Source organism: Lissotriton helveticus, chromosome 12 (genome assembly GCF_964261635.1).
Source record: "Lissotriton helveticus chromosome 12, aLisHel1.1, whole genome shotgun sequence".
Taxonomy (NCBI): domain Eukaryota; kingdom Metazoa; phylum Chordata; class Amphibia; order Caudata; family Salamandridae; genus Lissotriton; species Lissotriton helveticus.
Window position 1 is genome coordinate 472,916,206 of NC_136073.1, and position 14,485 is coordinate 472,930,690.

A 14,485-nucleotide genomic window follows, 5' to 3' on the forward strand; every position below is an offset into this window, starting at 1 on the left:
GTTTGACGTGTGATTGGACTTAATAACGTCATAAAAGACTCAGTTCCTCGAAAAGTCCATGATTTCCTGGACAAATTAGTATTCAGGCAAGGGGAAGTCCCTAGCTGCTGAAGGCGGGTTTCTCTAAGAAATCGTTGTTGATTCTTGGAATTTAGTGGAAGTAGCCATGCAGAATTTGGGCTGCATAGGCTCAGTCTAAATATGGTAATGATTTCCATGCCTATACAAGGATAGGATAATCTATACCTATATAAGGGCATGAATCGAGAAAAATTACAATAGAGTCCTAGATTCATTTACAACAGTTTTAAGACGTTTTTTGAACAGCCCGAAGGTGGGGCTAGCACAAATGTTGTCTGGAAGCTTGTTCCAGTGGGAGGGCACAAGGTAGGAAAATGAGCAACCTCCCATTCTGATTTTGTTGATCCTCCTCGGACACAGCAACAGCCGATTGCTCGACCTCAGTTGCTGACAAGGGATATACGGTATTAGCTTCTTGCTGAGGTAGACTGAGCCATGCCCCTGTAGAGTTTTAAATACCAGACATAGAAGCTTGAATAATGCTTGCTTCCTAATGGGCAGCCAGTGAAGTAGACGCAGGAGAGGTTACGAAGGAGAATGGGAAGGGCGATCAAGGGCAAGACGTGCAGCAGTATTCTGCACGACCTGTAGTCTAGAGAGGAGATCTTCCCTAATCCCTACCAGTAGGGAATTACTATAATCCAGCCTACTTACTAATAACGCCTGAATGAGTGACTTTCTTGCAGGAAGGGGAAGCCAAGGAAAGAGCTTGCTGATCATACGCATCAAGCCGAAGCAGGTGCCCGAGATACTTTTCACGTGTTGCTCCACTGAGAGTTTATCATCTATGACAACACCTACATTTTTCATCCATATTTGTGTGGTGGGGGGGGAATCACCCAGCTCAGGAGGCCACCAGTCATTAGGCCAAAACTCCTCTGCTTTCCTTAACATGCACTTTTTGAATCTTTCTCTGGTCGATGCGGGTTCTGAATTGATGGTGATGATCAGTCGTGTATCGTCTGCTATTGCACTGATTTTGACACCACTGAGGCCGTGGATCACAAAGGCCACAAGGATCGAACCAAGAGTTACAGCTGCGGCCCCTGAATGTTGTGCAGGAGTTTTGAGCAATTGAGGCGGTCAAGAGCTCAGTTAAGATCCATGAATGCAAAATGTAAAGCGCTTTCAAAGTCTGCAGAGTATCTACAGACAACCAAGTGCAAATGTAGGCAGTGCTCTGCGGTAGAGAAAAAGCTCTAAAGCCATGCTGGGTATTCATGATAAAATCCCTTTCTTGAGCCCAAGTTTAATCTTTCTTTGTAATATCTCTATAGGCTACCTTGATGATCAAAGCACAGTAATAGAATGTGACTAGGATGTGGGTAAAAGAGTTGCTGGCCACGTTTAAAAGCCTGGTAGCTGTAGGAGGTCAACTAGTCAGAGGAATTCTCAAAGAGCTCCATAAGGACACCATCTGGTCCGTGGTCTTTGCCAGAAGCGCTGGTCTTAATTTTCCTGATACTCTCCTATAATGTAAATATTAATCTATTAATTTCTATAAGACGCTCATCAGTAGTTTCACTCAATAGGTCCAGGGGAGTGGAACTTATGGTTCTTCATATCCAATAATAATCCCAAAACAAACTACCAGAGAGTGCACACTACACACCACCAATCCACTGCTTCCAGGAGCAATTTGTTGTCCTCCTGAGTTTTAGCGACCTCAGTTAAGATAAAAGAGCAGAGGTCAAGCTGGGGCTCCTAGGAGGCAGGTAAGTACATGACGCCATTACCTTTGCAGAACGAATCTATGTCCCTCTCTCCCATGCATTTGATTTTTAAAAAATACATTATTTTTTAATTATGCATACAATGGCAATCATGAAATAATGTTTGGAAAATTAAATGCCATAGAAAAATTAAATCCTACTAAGCTAATATGACTTTTAACCATAAACATTTTAAAAATGCTGGTCTGGTGGCTCGGTGGATCCACAACAGACCTCTGTCCTGAACACAATGGGCACAGGTTTGAATACTGTTAGGTTTACTCGTATTTCCAATCTGTTATGGTCAATAAAATGAGTACCAATCATCTACATAGCAATAAATATCTGTTATTTGTCAATAACTTCAAGAGACTTCCTTGGGAGCAGAGGAGTGCGAATGATGCACTCTACAAATATACATGTTATGTTTATTGATGAAACTAGAGACTGATTTCGTTATGACTACCTAAACCTTTCACCCAAGCCCAAAATGATGATATGAACAATCAATATAAATGACGGGCAAAGAATCTCGAAAATCCCATCATATCAATACCCATTTCTTGGCATGTCTTTAATTGAGTCATTCACTATCACATATTCCTTGCACAAATGTCACTTGCGCACTGGTTGATAAATTGCTGTGCGATTCAGTGATGTAAAGTAATCCATGAAACAATATATTGAATTTTTTATTTTGAAATGTTGTACATTGGCCATGGACTTTAATGGGAACCATGTTCAAAAAACATAGATAACACAATGTACCCACTGCCACTTTTTTCAAATGTTCACTAGCACAAAAATACCCCATTTAATGTCACCTCCAAGATGCATGGTGGTTTGTTACCGGCAAGACCTTGTATACTGGTGATGCTTCATCTCTGTGTCACCTAAATAATGTCACTGCATACTGCAAATCACAATGTCATTTTCATACAACTGCACCTCTCTTTTTTTAACCTTTTTATTTTTGTGGCAAAGGCTTGCAATAAAAAAATTAAATTACATTAATTACTGCACCAGATTACAATATGCTACTAGTGGAGTACGCTGCCTAGTTACGGAGTCCATCTATTTCCTCTGCTTTGTGTTTTATTCCATCTAGACCTTTGGTGAACTTTTTTGGATGATGGACAACTCCAAGCAGACAAGATGCAACATGCACCAAAGCAGGAGACAGAACATTTGAAAACCACTTGGAAAGTACACTGGCCAGCCATAAGAAATTGGGATTCACATCAGCAAAATGCAGTGCTTACCTCACTTGAGATTTCCATCAGCCAACCTGTCAAACATTAATTACTGCATTTAGGGTAGATAAAAACACATGAACCTTATGGACTAACATTTTTATTAATTATGAAAGAGATTGCTAAACGTGTAGTGAGGTAAGTGGTAATTTAGTAATGTAAACCTGGCTGTACAACAAGTCGGTTTCCTCTGTTGTGGTAAGCTGGCAAGGCTTCTCCTTAGTAACTTACCTTTGCGATCTGGTCAAACTTCCCAAAAAGTTCGTTCAGCACCACCACGAGCTCTTTGGGGGAGCAGTCACTAGCAAGCCGGGTGAAGCCGACAATGTCTGCATACAGGATACTGCAAAGAGAGTGAAGAGAACTAACTTCTACAGCCTACTGGTAAAAACAAACAGAAGTGATAAAAAACTGTTTGGAATTATGTGGTAGAGGAGGACAAATTGTGTGGCAGTGCTAAATAAATTATGCGTCACGGAAAGGAACTTTTTGTTGCACATTATCCGAGTCAAGGCAAATTGTGCAACACATGTTGTGGCATTACGGCCTAGATGTTAAATATTTTAGAACACTAACACAATAGATTCCATTGTTATAAAAAAATACCCAGGCCATAAAGCCGATTATTTTTAAATTGGTATTCGTCAACAATTAAAAACTTTGTCTTGCATGGTAACACAGTTTTGTTGTTTTATGAATACTGTTCTGTCTACCTTCCAGAATAAAATACATTGGTGAAACAAATGCAAAATTGGATACAGTGAAAGAAAAGCCTAGATGTATACACTGCTTGTAATACCCGGTGTGACTCATTCATACAGCATTCATTCCCCTTTTATGTTCTAAAACTTGTCTTCAGTTTCAGGTGAACCTTGAGAACATCTGTGATGGAAGCATGAATCAGCATTGAGGCAAATCACTAACGACAAAAAAATGAATCATTTATTCCAACCTGTTGGCATTGCATTTGCGTTTTTTCCTTTTTTTTAAAAAAAAATTCTGCTGTATGTCAAAGCAGTCTTCCCTTCTCATCAACTGGTAAGGTTTGCACAATCGGGGAAAATAGTTACTTGGTTAAATGTCTGACTACAGCAATGTCTCCATTTTAGAGGCAGGCGCACATGGCATGAGAAGGGCAGTCTTTTATAGTGTCTGACTGTTATATTCCTGGGTCAAAGGTCATATCGATAGACACTGAGGAATCATAGGTATCGAATGTGCCATTCTATTGGTACGCATGACTGAAAGAACTAAAGATGTGGCAAATGATTAAAAAAACTTTTAGATCATAGAGCTACATAAAAATACAATTTAAAATAGGACTCCAATTAGGACCTGTCAATCTCATCTGGTGTATCCAATTGCTGCCTTTCTATAAATGCAGATGCTGCCTGAGCTCCAGCGTAACCGGTTTGTTTCTTTTTGAGAGGGTGTTGAATTCATCAAAAAGCTTCTCTTTAAGAAAGCATGGCCTAATGTTCTTTTTAACCATCCCATCCTATTCTGATATTGTGACCTCTAAAAGTGGGACCTCTACTTCTAGGGCTTCTCTTAGATGCATGCCAGTTGTACAAGTTTCCATTTTCAGATGCACATACCTTATATTATGCATCTCACAATGTCCTCCAGTTGTTCCCACAGCAGAGACCCTAAAACACGTCAACATTTTTAGAGCTAGACTAACGATAAAGATATTGCTAAACCTAAGTTTTGGCTGAAGACACCAGCAGTCACCCATGCACACAACAAGACTTTGTGTCTGAACAAAAACATCTGCGGACAGTGGGATTCAAAGCTGCACCTACTGAAGGAGCAGAGAATGGGCTTAGAATCTGACCTCCAGCGGCATATTGTGTGGGTTGTCAGTGGCATCCGAGTTTACCACTGCAAGAACTGATTTCCTTTACACTCAATGTGCCCACGGTTCTTCCCTCCGGGTGAATGCAATTCCCCTGCATCATCATTCCACCACTGCGCCAACCTGATTCTCGCTCAATCTCTTACTTGAGGTCAATACGCAATGTTTTACTGAAACCCGTAGCTGTGTCTTTTCTATTCATCTTTGCAGCCAGTTAAGGATGTTTGACATGTCTTTACCTACATACAACTTCCCTGCTTCAGTCTGCCCTCCTCTTTCAGGTCTAACTCAGGCCTTTCGTGGTCCTAAGGGATCAACTGAGCCCCATAAGGGGCACTGCCAGCTCTAGCAGACCATCAAGTGCTCCTAGCTCCGATGCAACCATTTTCAGAACCTCAATCAAAATTCTGTTTCTCCATTCAATGGCTCCCTTTTTCCAGGGAAAAACTGTATTTTGAGGTAACAACATCCTGTTAGGGTCAATTGTGGTGGTTTCTGTAACATCAAGGATGTAGTTAAAGTGTAAAGATGTCTTCATTAGTATATCATTTGGAAGGAAAGGGTGTCTTTCTAGGCCTCAAGCTGCATCCACTATTAGGGAAGTTTTGAATGAGGCATATTGTTGTAAGGAATTCAATCCTCGTCGCCAGTGTTGTAAGGAACACTGAATCATGGTGTAGAAGTAAATTCCTTTATTGAGTTGAGGAACACGTATTAGCATGACCCACAGCTCCAGTAAGGTACAAGTAAACTACCACAGTAATTGAACAGAAACATACCATATGACATATACTAAATTCTAGTACAATGGGTTCTAATGCATTCAGTGCATTTACATCGTAGTGCGTTCTCTACCTAGAACAAGGACATAACATATTTGAAGGAGAGGCGGGGTGCACCTGTGGGTCCTTGTAGGAAGTGCTGCTTGTTTGTTCTCGGACTATCGATAATCTAAGATGCGCCAATAATAGGCTGTTTACTCTCAGAAGGTTCGTCCTTAAAAGGGCTAATGGAGGCTATGGAATGCCTCTTAAAATCCCTTTTGCTACTGCTCAGAGAGAGAGTTAGAAGGCTGGGTGATCAAATGAACCGTTTATTGGAAGTTTCCAATTCCAACGAAGAGGTCCCAAAACAAACTAATTCCCAGGTAAACCGCCCACTAACTAAATGTCCTATACAGACAACAACAAGGCCCCAAGCGGAGTACCCCATACCCAAACCAGACCGCTCCTTCTAGATCGGAGCTGTCTCAACAGCTGATTCCCCAGACCACTCCTTCTAGATTGGAGCTGTCTCAACAGCAACATAGAGAGAAAACTAAATTAGGTTCTTCGAAATTCCCTACAGCTAAAAGTACAGCTCCAACTAAGGCACCCAAAACGTACACGGCACAACTTAATAGCAGAAGTTATGTAGACCTACCCCCTGAGGCATCAAACTACGTCATCATTCTGACTGGAGTTCCAGTTGTGGCAGAAGGAAGTATAGAAACCTATGCTAGCCTTAAAAACAAAGTCATTTATTGGCTATGCACTAACAGACCTCTCCCACCACACTTAAACGGAGATATAGTGTCTGTTAGACGATGTAACTGGGTTGGTCCCCGACCAAAAGATATCGAGGGGGATGTTGTGATAATTAATTTTAGGGATCATAGAGTTATAACGCATATTAGTGATTGGTTCCCAGAGACAGGTGATGGCAGTGTCTCATCCCGTAATCTGAGCTATTTCTATCCTAAAGCTCTGATGAACCCTCTAAATTTTCCACCAACCCTGAATAGATTCAATCCTTCGCAAACCCCCTATTGCAATTCTCAATTCACAGCGTCAAGATACGGAGTCAATAATGTTCCCCCTTTTTCCCACCCCTATGTTCCAATAGGTCCTTTCTCCCTTCTGTTAGCACTTACCACCAGACAAATTCAAATGGGCGTTGGAATATCCCATTATACAATCCATTTGATCCCCTCTCTGGCCTAGATGAAAATGAATGACTGGCACTACCTGATTCCCAATTAGGATGTCTCCACGATCAACCGATTAATTGTAAAATAACCAATGAAGCTGCTACTGCTACACTTATCCCAACTACTAGGGCATTTGAGTCCCCCCGAATAACATCGGGGGATAATTTTCTATCACAACCAGACTTGTCTTCTAGTTTAGGGTCCATCTCGTGCATTTGAAGCCTGCTAAAATGTGAAAAACTGTATTAAACTTACGTTCTCGCTACGCGAAAAATCATTGTGCCTCAGGGTGTAACTTAGTACCTAACAGACCTGTCATCTCTACCACACTTGGTGAGCCCACCCTTGGAAAATATTCGACCCCGTTTCCTCAGAAAGTAGAAATTAATCTAGCGGGGGAGGCTAGGAAACAACATACTCTCTTATTTACTATACCATGTTCCACCAGTATTGGAGAAGAAAAAGGGGTTGTTTCCATGAAACCTACACAAATACCTGAATCTTCCCCCCACTTCGTTCTTAATTGGAACGTGGCAGGCCTGGCAATCAAAACTAGCTTCTAACCATGGTTGGAATTAGTTAATAACTACACCATCCTTTGTTTCCAGGAAACATGGGCCTTAAATCCCGTCCATCTTCTTGAGTTTCAGACCTTCCACTCACCAGCCTCAGCAAGTGCCCAGGGAAGAAATAGGGGCGGTTTATGTGTGTATGTTAGTATATCTAGTGGACTCACTGTGTTGAAACATATCCCCACTGAATTTTATCAGATTGTTATGATCAGATGGGGTAACTTTGTTAATTTGATTTGAATAAACTTTTATAATAATGTGCCCTTAGAAAACTTATCAAGAACTATAGATGAATTGAGCCAAACGATTACCACTCTAAAAGAATCTGAAGGTGGGGAGTGCGTCCTTGCTTGGTTGGGTGATTTTAATTGTAATATCTGCCAGCATGGCCCGAAGGGTATTTGCGGCCTCGGGTCCCTTCTGGATGATACTCCGAACCATTTCACTCACTCTAAAACGGGGGACATTTTAAATAATTTTCTTTTTTATTTCAACTTGTCATATATTAACGACTTATGCTCACCACCCCTACCATTTCAGCCAACGTTTCACGGGAGGGGTTACAACACCGTAATAGATTTTACGCTCTTCGCCAAAACACACGCCCATTTACTGTCATCATGGAAAACCTTAGATGCTATTTATGGCGACCATTATGCTATCTCATTTACTATAAACAAGCCCCTACATAAGCAGGCACCTAGGGACAATTGCTCCACCTATCAACAACCTATTTCCCTTGGGCGCACCAACGGTTACACGCTTAAATGGGATAAGGTTAACCCTGCTGGGCTTCTTGATAAATTATTTATGTCAAGAAAGGAAGAGATTAACATCTGCTTATCCCCCTTGGAAGATCCCTCCAAAATTTTGGATTCTTTTTCAAGGATACAAGCATCCTTAAAACATCTACTCTGCCGCCAGTTCAGGTCAGGCCCGAACAAACCTAAAGGGTGGTTTGATAAGAACTGCACATCTGCGTTAAAATCCCTAAAAAAGGTCCTACACGCCACACCTAGATCCCCACGCGAGGTCCGACAGGCCAGACACCTGTATCGCCGTGCAATTAAGATTAGGGAGAAATCCCTGAAGCATGAGGCCTGGCAAGCATTAATATCTGCCTCTGAAAACAGGGATCCAACTGCCTTTTGGAAGGCTGTAAATGCCCCCTCTGTCCGGAACAAAAGTTCTGAGCCGATAGATATAGCCATAAATGGGGATACCTGGGTGGCTCATTTCCAAAATCTGTATGACAATCCACTCCCAATCATTTATCTTCCCACGTCTTGCGATGATAGTAGATCCTGCCTGGGAACCCTCCCCTTGGATATTGTTTTTACTTGAGAGGAGGTCACTTTGGCTATAAGGGACAGCCCATCAGGCAAGGCACCGGGCCCGGATGCGATACCTATTGATATTTTTAAAGCTGAAATTGATCTCTGGCCCCTTTATTAACCATTGTGATGAATTGTGCCAACACTCATGGACCTATCGCAACGTGGTCAGAGGCGTTAGTTGTCCCTATATTTAAAAAAGGGGGACAGGCATGATCCAACTTGCTATCGTCCGATCTCCCTCCTCGATGCCTTAATGAAGGTAGCTGGCCGCATTATTCTAAAGCGTGTGCAACAATGGACTGAGGAAGGCAACATTTTATCTAGCCTCCAGGATGGCTTTCGCCCTGGTATGGGAACGGTGGAGCAGAGTCTAAATTTGTATTTTTTAATTTCTAAGTATACTCAAGCTAAGAAAGGGAACCTTTTTATACTTTTATTGATTTGAGTTTAGCCTTCGATTGTGTCGACCATAATCAGTTATGGTCCACACTTGAGGGCCTGGGTATGGAACCTTCAATTCTTAACTTTATTAAGGAATTATACAGAGATGCTGGGGCGAGGGTGCGCTTTGGACAACGAGGGGAGTGCTCGTCAAGATTTTCCATCAAGAGGGGGGTGAGACAGGGGTGCATCTTAGCGCCCCGACTCTTCTCCCTCTATATTAACTCTATTGGCGACCACCTTAAGGGCTTTCAGTATGATTACCCCCCAGTCCGGGGTCACCCCGTCCCCATTCTCTTGTATGCGGACAACGCTGCCATCATGTTGCAAACCAAGTTGGGCTTACAGAGGGCTGTCTCAAAGTTTACACTTTTTATGAGGGAAAAGGGACTTAAGGTTAACATATCAAAAACCTTTTCCATGTCCTGTGGCCGTGGAACAAAGAAAGCACCCTGCCCCATTTTCCTCGAGGGTAGAAGGGTAGAGACAACAGACCAATTTCCCTATCTTGGGATTTCGTTTGACCGGAAGTGCTCCTGGCATACAGCAATTAAAGCTAGAAAATTAGCATTCTCTAGGGCGATTGGAGCATTGCAGAGCTTTGCGGCAAAAATTGAGGGTAGACCCGTCAAGGAGCTGATTTTAATATACAAGGCTAAATGTGTATCCACGGCCACTTATGGCTCTGGTATCTGGGGGATTGATACTATAACTTCAATTCAGCAATCTGAAAACTGTTTTCTCAGATATCTTCTGGGGGTCCCTAAATCCTCAGCTAGCTATTTTTCACATGTAGAATTGGGTCTCCCCTATATTTCTGATACTATAAAGATTGAGCCTATCCTGCTATGGCATAAGCTGTGGGTTACTCCCGAGACAGCCTTTAATCGTAACATAATTTCTGACTGCCTAAACCTTGATGGTATAAGGCAAATTAAATGGCTGTCCTATGTGGAAACAATGTTGATCGAGATTGGCCATCCAGAGTTTTTTTAAGAACCCATCTAGTATGGAAACGATGCCTAGGAAAGCCCTGCGAAAATTGGCAATGGACTATCTAGTGAATAAAAGATGGTCTACGGAAAAACTTAAAAATTCTGTTTTAGCTTATCAGCAAATCACCTCTGAACCGGGACTCCAATTGTACCTTGCAAGTGATCTCAACTGTTACATTAGAATGCTCCTCTCAAGGTTTAGACTGGGATCTTTTCATCGCTTAAGTACTTTCCCAGCCTGTAACGACTGGTCGAGAGATTTACCGCCCTGTCCCTGTGATGATCTCGCCCCCCAAACTAATATGCATTGTATTTTATTTTGTCAATTTTTATGAGGTTCCAAGAAAGATCCTACTTAAACCAATTTTTAAGGAGTGGGGCCTCCGGTCTTGTAGAAACGCTTTTCTTAGACTGCAACGGCTAGAAAATATGGAAGTGGTCCACACCCTAGCTAAATTTTTGAAACTTTTGGTAAAGTTTAGGAACTTGATGTAACATATGATATATACGTATGTATCTTAGACCTTTTTAACCTATTAGATCTTAATGTACATGATTCTTTTTGTTTGCTGTTCTATTGTTATTCTTTGTTTTTAATGCACTTGGCACTTTGAGATCATACCCCTGTTTTTAAAATATATGGTGTACCCATGATGGTAACGCAACTGGCACTTTGTGATTATATGTTTGTTTTTAATAATGCTTGCTTTTATGATAATATTCTGAATATCGAGATAAAGCTTTTTTGAATTTGATTTAATAGGCTGTGCTTACAGCGTATTAATAACCTGAGAACAGAAGTGGGCTATAACCTGAGAACAGAAGTGTGCAAGCCCCGGGTGGTGGGAATCATGCAGAAAAGGACCAGCTCAACTAGTAAAAAAAACTGTTTTTACACTGCAGGTCTACTGGGATGACAGCTCCGGCTCGAACAGCACAACCCCACTGGTTCCCATGAAGTCGCCCATGCGAGAACAAGGCACAGGACGCAGCGCACATGCATCACTCTGTAAGGCGCTTTGTCTACCTGACGTTCGGGTGACGTTTCACGTACAGACTGTGGAAGTTTTTATCGGGCACGTTCCTGTCATTGTTCTCCTTCAGGCGTTCCATGATAGCCAGCTTCATTTCCATCGAGATATGCACCGGCAGCACCGATAACAGAAGGTTTTCCTAGACAGAGACAAAGGACACGCAGACGTTAATGATATCCTGACACGCAAGCACTGAAGTTTCCTCAAACGTTCAAATGATGGTTACCATGATGTGTCAAAAAAATGTGATTGTATTTCTTGAGAAAGAAAACAAGTCATTAAGAGCACTGTTCGTAAAGCACCAAACTGTAAATTTGCAAATGTACACTCATGGGCTAACACATACGATGTTGCCTAAATGTCTATGCATGCTTTGGACGTTTTGGAGTTTAAAAATGTTACAAGACGTGCTTCCGGGAACTACATGCAGCAGTCGCAGACTGCCACGAGTACTCACATCTTTAAACATTTCCCATGCAAACATGTAGCTTGACATGTTCACTGGTTGGGATGAAAAGAAATGCATTTGAAATGTAAAATGTGAACATTTTCCTCCACCGGAGAAATAACCCTCCCATCAATTTGGGCGCTGTTAAATGTAAGTTAAATTATTCTGTTCGAAATGCACTGTTATGATAGGAATGTTCAGTTGGTTAGTGTGATTACTTTGGGGGGTGGGGGGGCAGTGTACGGTCACTGATTTCAATCCTTCTTTACGCACTTGGGGACAAAGATGTGTATTTATAATGGTATGAGGTCCCAGCCTGTGACAGAAACCCCTGTGGATAGGTAAATCATTAGTTTGAAAAGTGCATTACACACAGTATATGATAAGCGGCTTCAGATTAAACAACGTATGAGATGCAGTGCTTACAAAGGTATATTTTTAGTTGTACACAATGAGAAAGTACCTAGTGCGAAACCTTTCTTATATGTTTCCATATAAGGGAGGCATCCCAGAACGGTATTAGACTTAAAGTGCCGCTCCAAAACAATAACTCGTCACCTGGATGCTTCAAATGATTCTTGCAATAAAAGGCAGTACTGGCTCCCAAGAACCCTTTAGATTTTCTGACTAATCGAACACATTTAAATTTCTTTCAGGTGGCAGTCAGACACTCTGGATAGAAATGTGTGTTTCTTGTTTAGCTATCGGTCTCTTCCTTCAGAGTGGGGAAGGCTCCCTCCTTCCCTTTCACCTGAAGTAACTCAAGGTTCTGCCTTAACAACGAAAGAAGGGTAGTTTCCTGCCTAAAAGTAGGGTAACTATCTTGGTCAAATTTTAAAAAAAGCAATGGGAACATTGTTCCCAATAGATTCTGTGTACTTCAACCTCTGGCCTTGTATGAAAAGTTCACTTCATATACTGGTAAATTACATTTCATGAAATTTTGTGTCATTTCACTTTGTTTACCTGAATTTCACAAACAAATATGTAATTTACACATCCTAGCTTGAATGTGCCATCAAATGTTTCTGAATACCACAAAGTTGCAATTGGTGAATGTTCACCTAGTTTGACACTTAATCTGTACTCTCAAATGCCCACATCCCACCGAAAGACTCAGCATGAGAGGGCTCGGGCTATTTATTTGAAACCAAGAATCCAACACCATTAAAATGGGATAATTCCACCATACATCTCACCCTGGTGAAAATGACCAGGCTTAGATTCTCCTCTCTCTCAGGAGGGGCAGACAAAAGAAGGAGCTGAGCCTTCTCTTGGTACAATGTACTAACTCATCATGGCTTACTGAGAAGACACCTGTAAGGACAGCCAACTGGTCAACACCTCACCAGGAAAATTCAAGGTGTCAATCGGAAGATATCCAAGAGGTGTACAAAAATTGCAGTAAGGATGAAGGGAGTTGAAGAGTACACCTTGGAGGCAGAATTTGCCTTAGCAAGGACAACCAAGTAAACTGCATGGCATGAAAGTTAACTGTTCGACAGAAAATGGAAGCGCAAAGACTTCGAACATCAACAATGTCAAAATAATCTCAGGGTATTGCGCACTGGCGAAGAAGTAGAGGGCTCAGACCCCAGGTCTTTAGTTTAAAAATGTATTTCCAGGCATAAGTGACTGGGATTGGGATTGACAGAATTAACACGCCTACAACTTTCACTTGTCTGACCGTGTAAAATTTCTTCTGCACCTCAATAAAAACTGCCTCTAGAACTATATTATTTTTCCGTGGTAACTTTTTACTCCAGCAGAAGTTCTTTGAAAGAGCCATACTGGAAGCAAAGATGACCGATGGCCATTTGCTTTTAGTGACCCCTGAATTTTGCTGCACAACTGTGGAGAAAATGAGATGATTTTGTCAGATGATCAAACCTTTTGAAGACATGAAGCTGCATGCATTGCCCCTGCCAGACTCAAGGATTTAAAAATATATATTTTTATTGTTTTACAAACATGAGAAAAACTGTACAACATTACAAATGTCATATTTTCTCACAGCTCTATCCATAGTCGATACATAACAGCCAATCCCATGGTGGCATATTGGTAAGTCAAAATTTGCATTGCAAGACAGTGGGAGGCTTCAATTGATCAACATAGTAGAGCTTAGCCATCTCAGTCCAACGCCATTGGCTGTGCGTAAAGGTCAACTGAGATGAAAGAACATGCGTTTACTTACAGGAGTAAGCTATGTATTGCAGGTTAAAAGAATAAATAACTAAAGTGACAGTAACACTTCCCCAAAAGCCAATAAAGATGGAGGGTCAGTGTGAAGGGGAAACAACTATGCAGGTCCATCAGCTCCTGTGGGGTGCCAGCCACTTTCCTCAAAAAGGAGGGTACATAGACACTGATCTCCTAGGGATTGAAATAAGGGAAGGGAGATGCCCAAATGTTTCTATCGTTTATGGAGTAGGGGATGGGAAAGCAGTGCAGTGTCTAGCTGTCGGTCTTTGGGGAGCGGTATGTATAGGAAGGGGGAGTCCTCTATGGTATTCACATTGGTTTTATGGGGGACTAAAGTCATTATACCTGCCTTTTATGAGGGTTGCTAATAATTCATTCCATTCGCACGCTATCGGGTATTTACAAAGGCCTCTTGCTTCCTCTCTATGTACGGCTATGCTTTCCCAGGTTATGAACCGCTGTATGGGAGGGCCAAAGGGGGACTTGCAATTCATAGCAATGGGCAGCTTTGCTAGGGTCAGCAATAAAGTCAGTGAATTTCGTGCCTGCTTTGCATCTTTCTGGGCGGGGGGCAGAGCCC

The 14,485-nt window shown here is 41.8% G+C and overlaps 1 protein-coding gene across 1 annotated transcript in view; it reads right to left on the reverse strand.

Moving 5' to 3' along the window:
* ADCY7 (adenylate cyclase 7) overlaps nt 1-14,485 on the reverse strand; it is a 441,560-nt gene that overhangs the window by 213,966 nt on the left and 213,109 nt on the right. Inside the window, exons 6-7 of the mRNA XM_078670626.1 lie at nt 11,246-11,391; nt 3,278-3,389 (exon numbers count right to left, since the gene is read on the reverse strand). Coding sequence (XP_078526752.1) covers nt 3,278-3,389; nt 11,246-11,391 — 258 coding nt within the window. The remainder of the gene's footprint in view (nt 1-3,277; nt 3,390-11,245; nt 11,392-14,485) is intronic.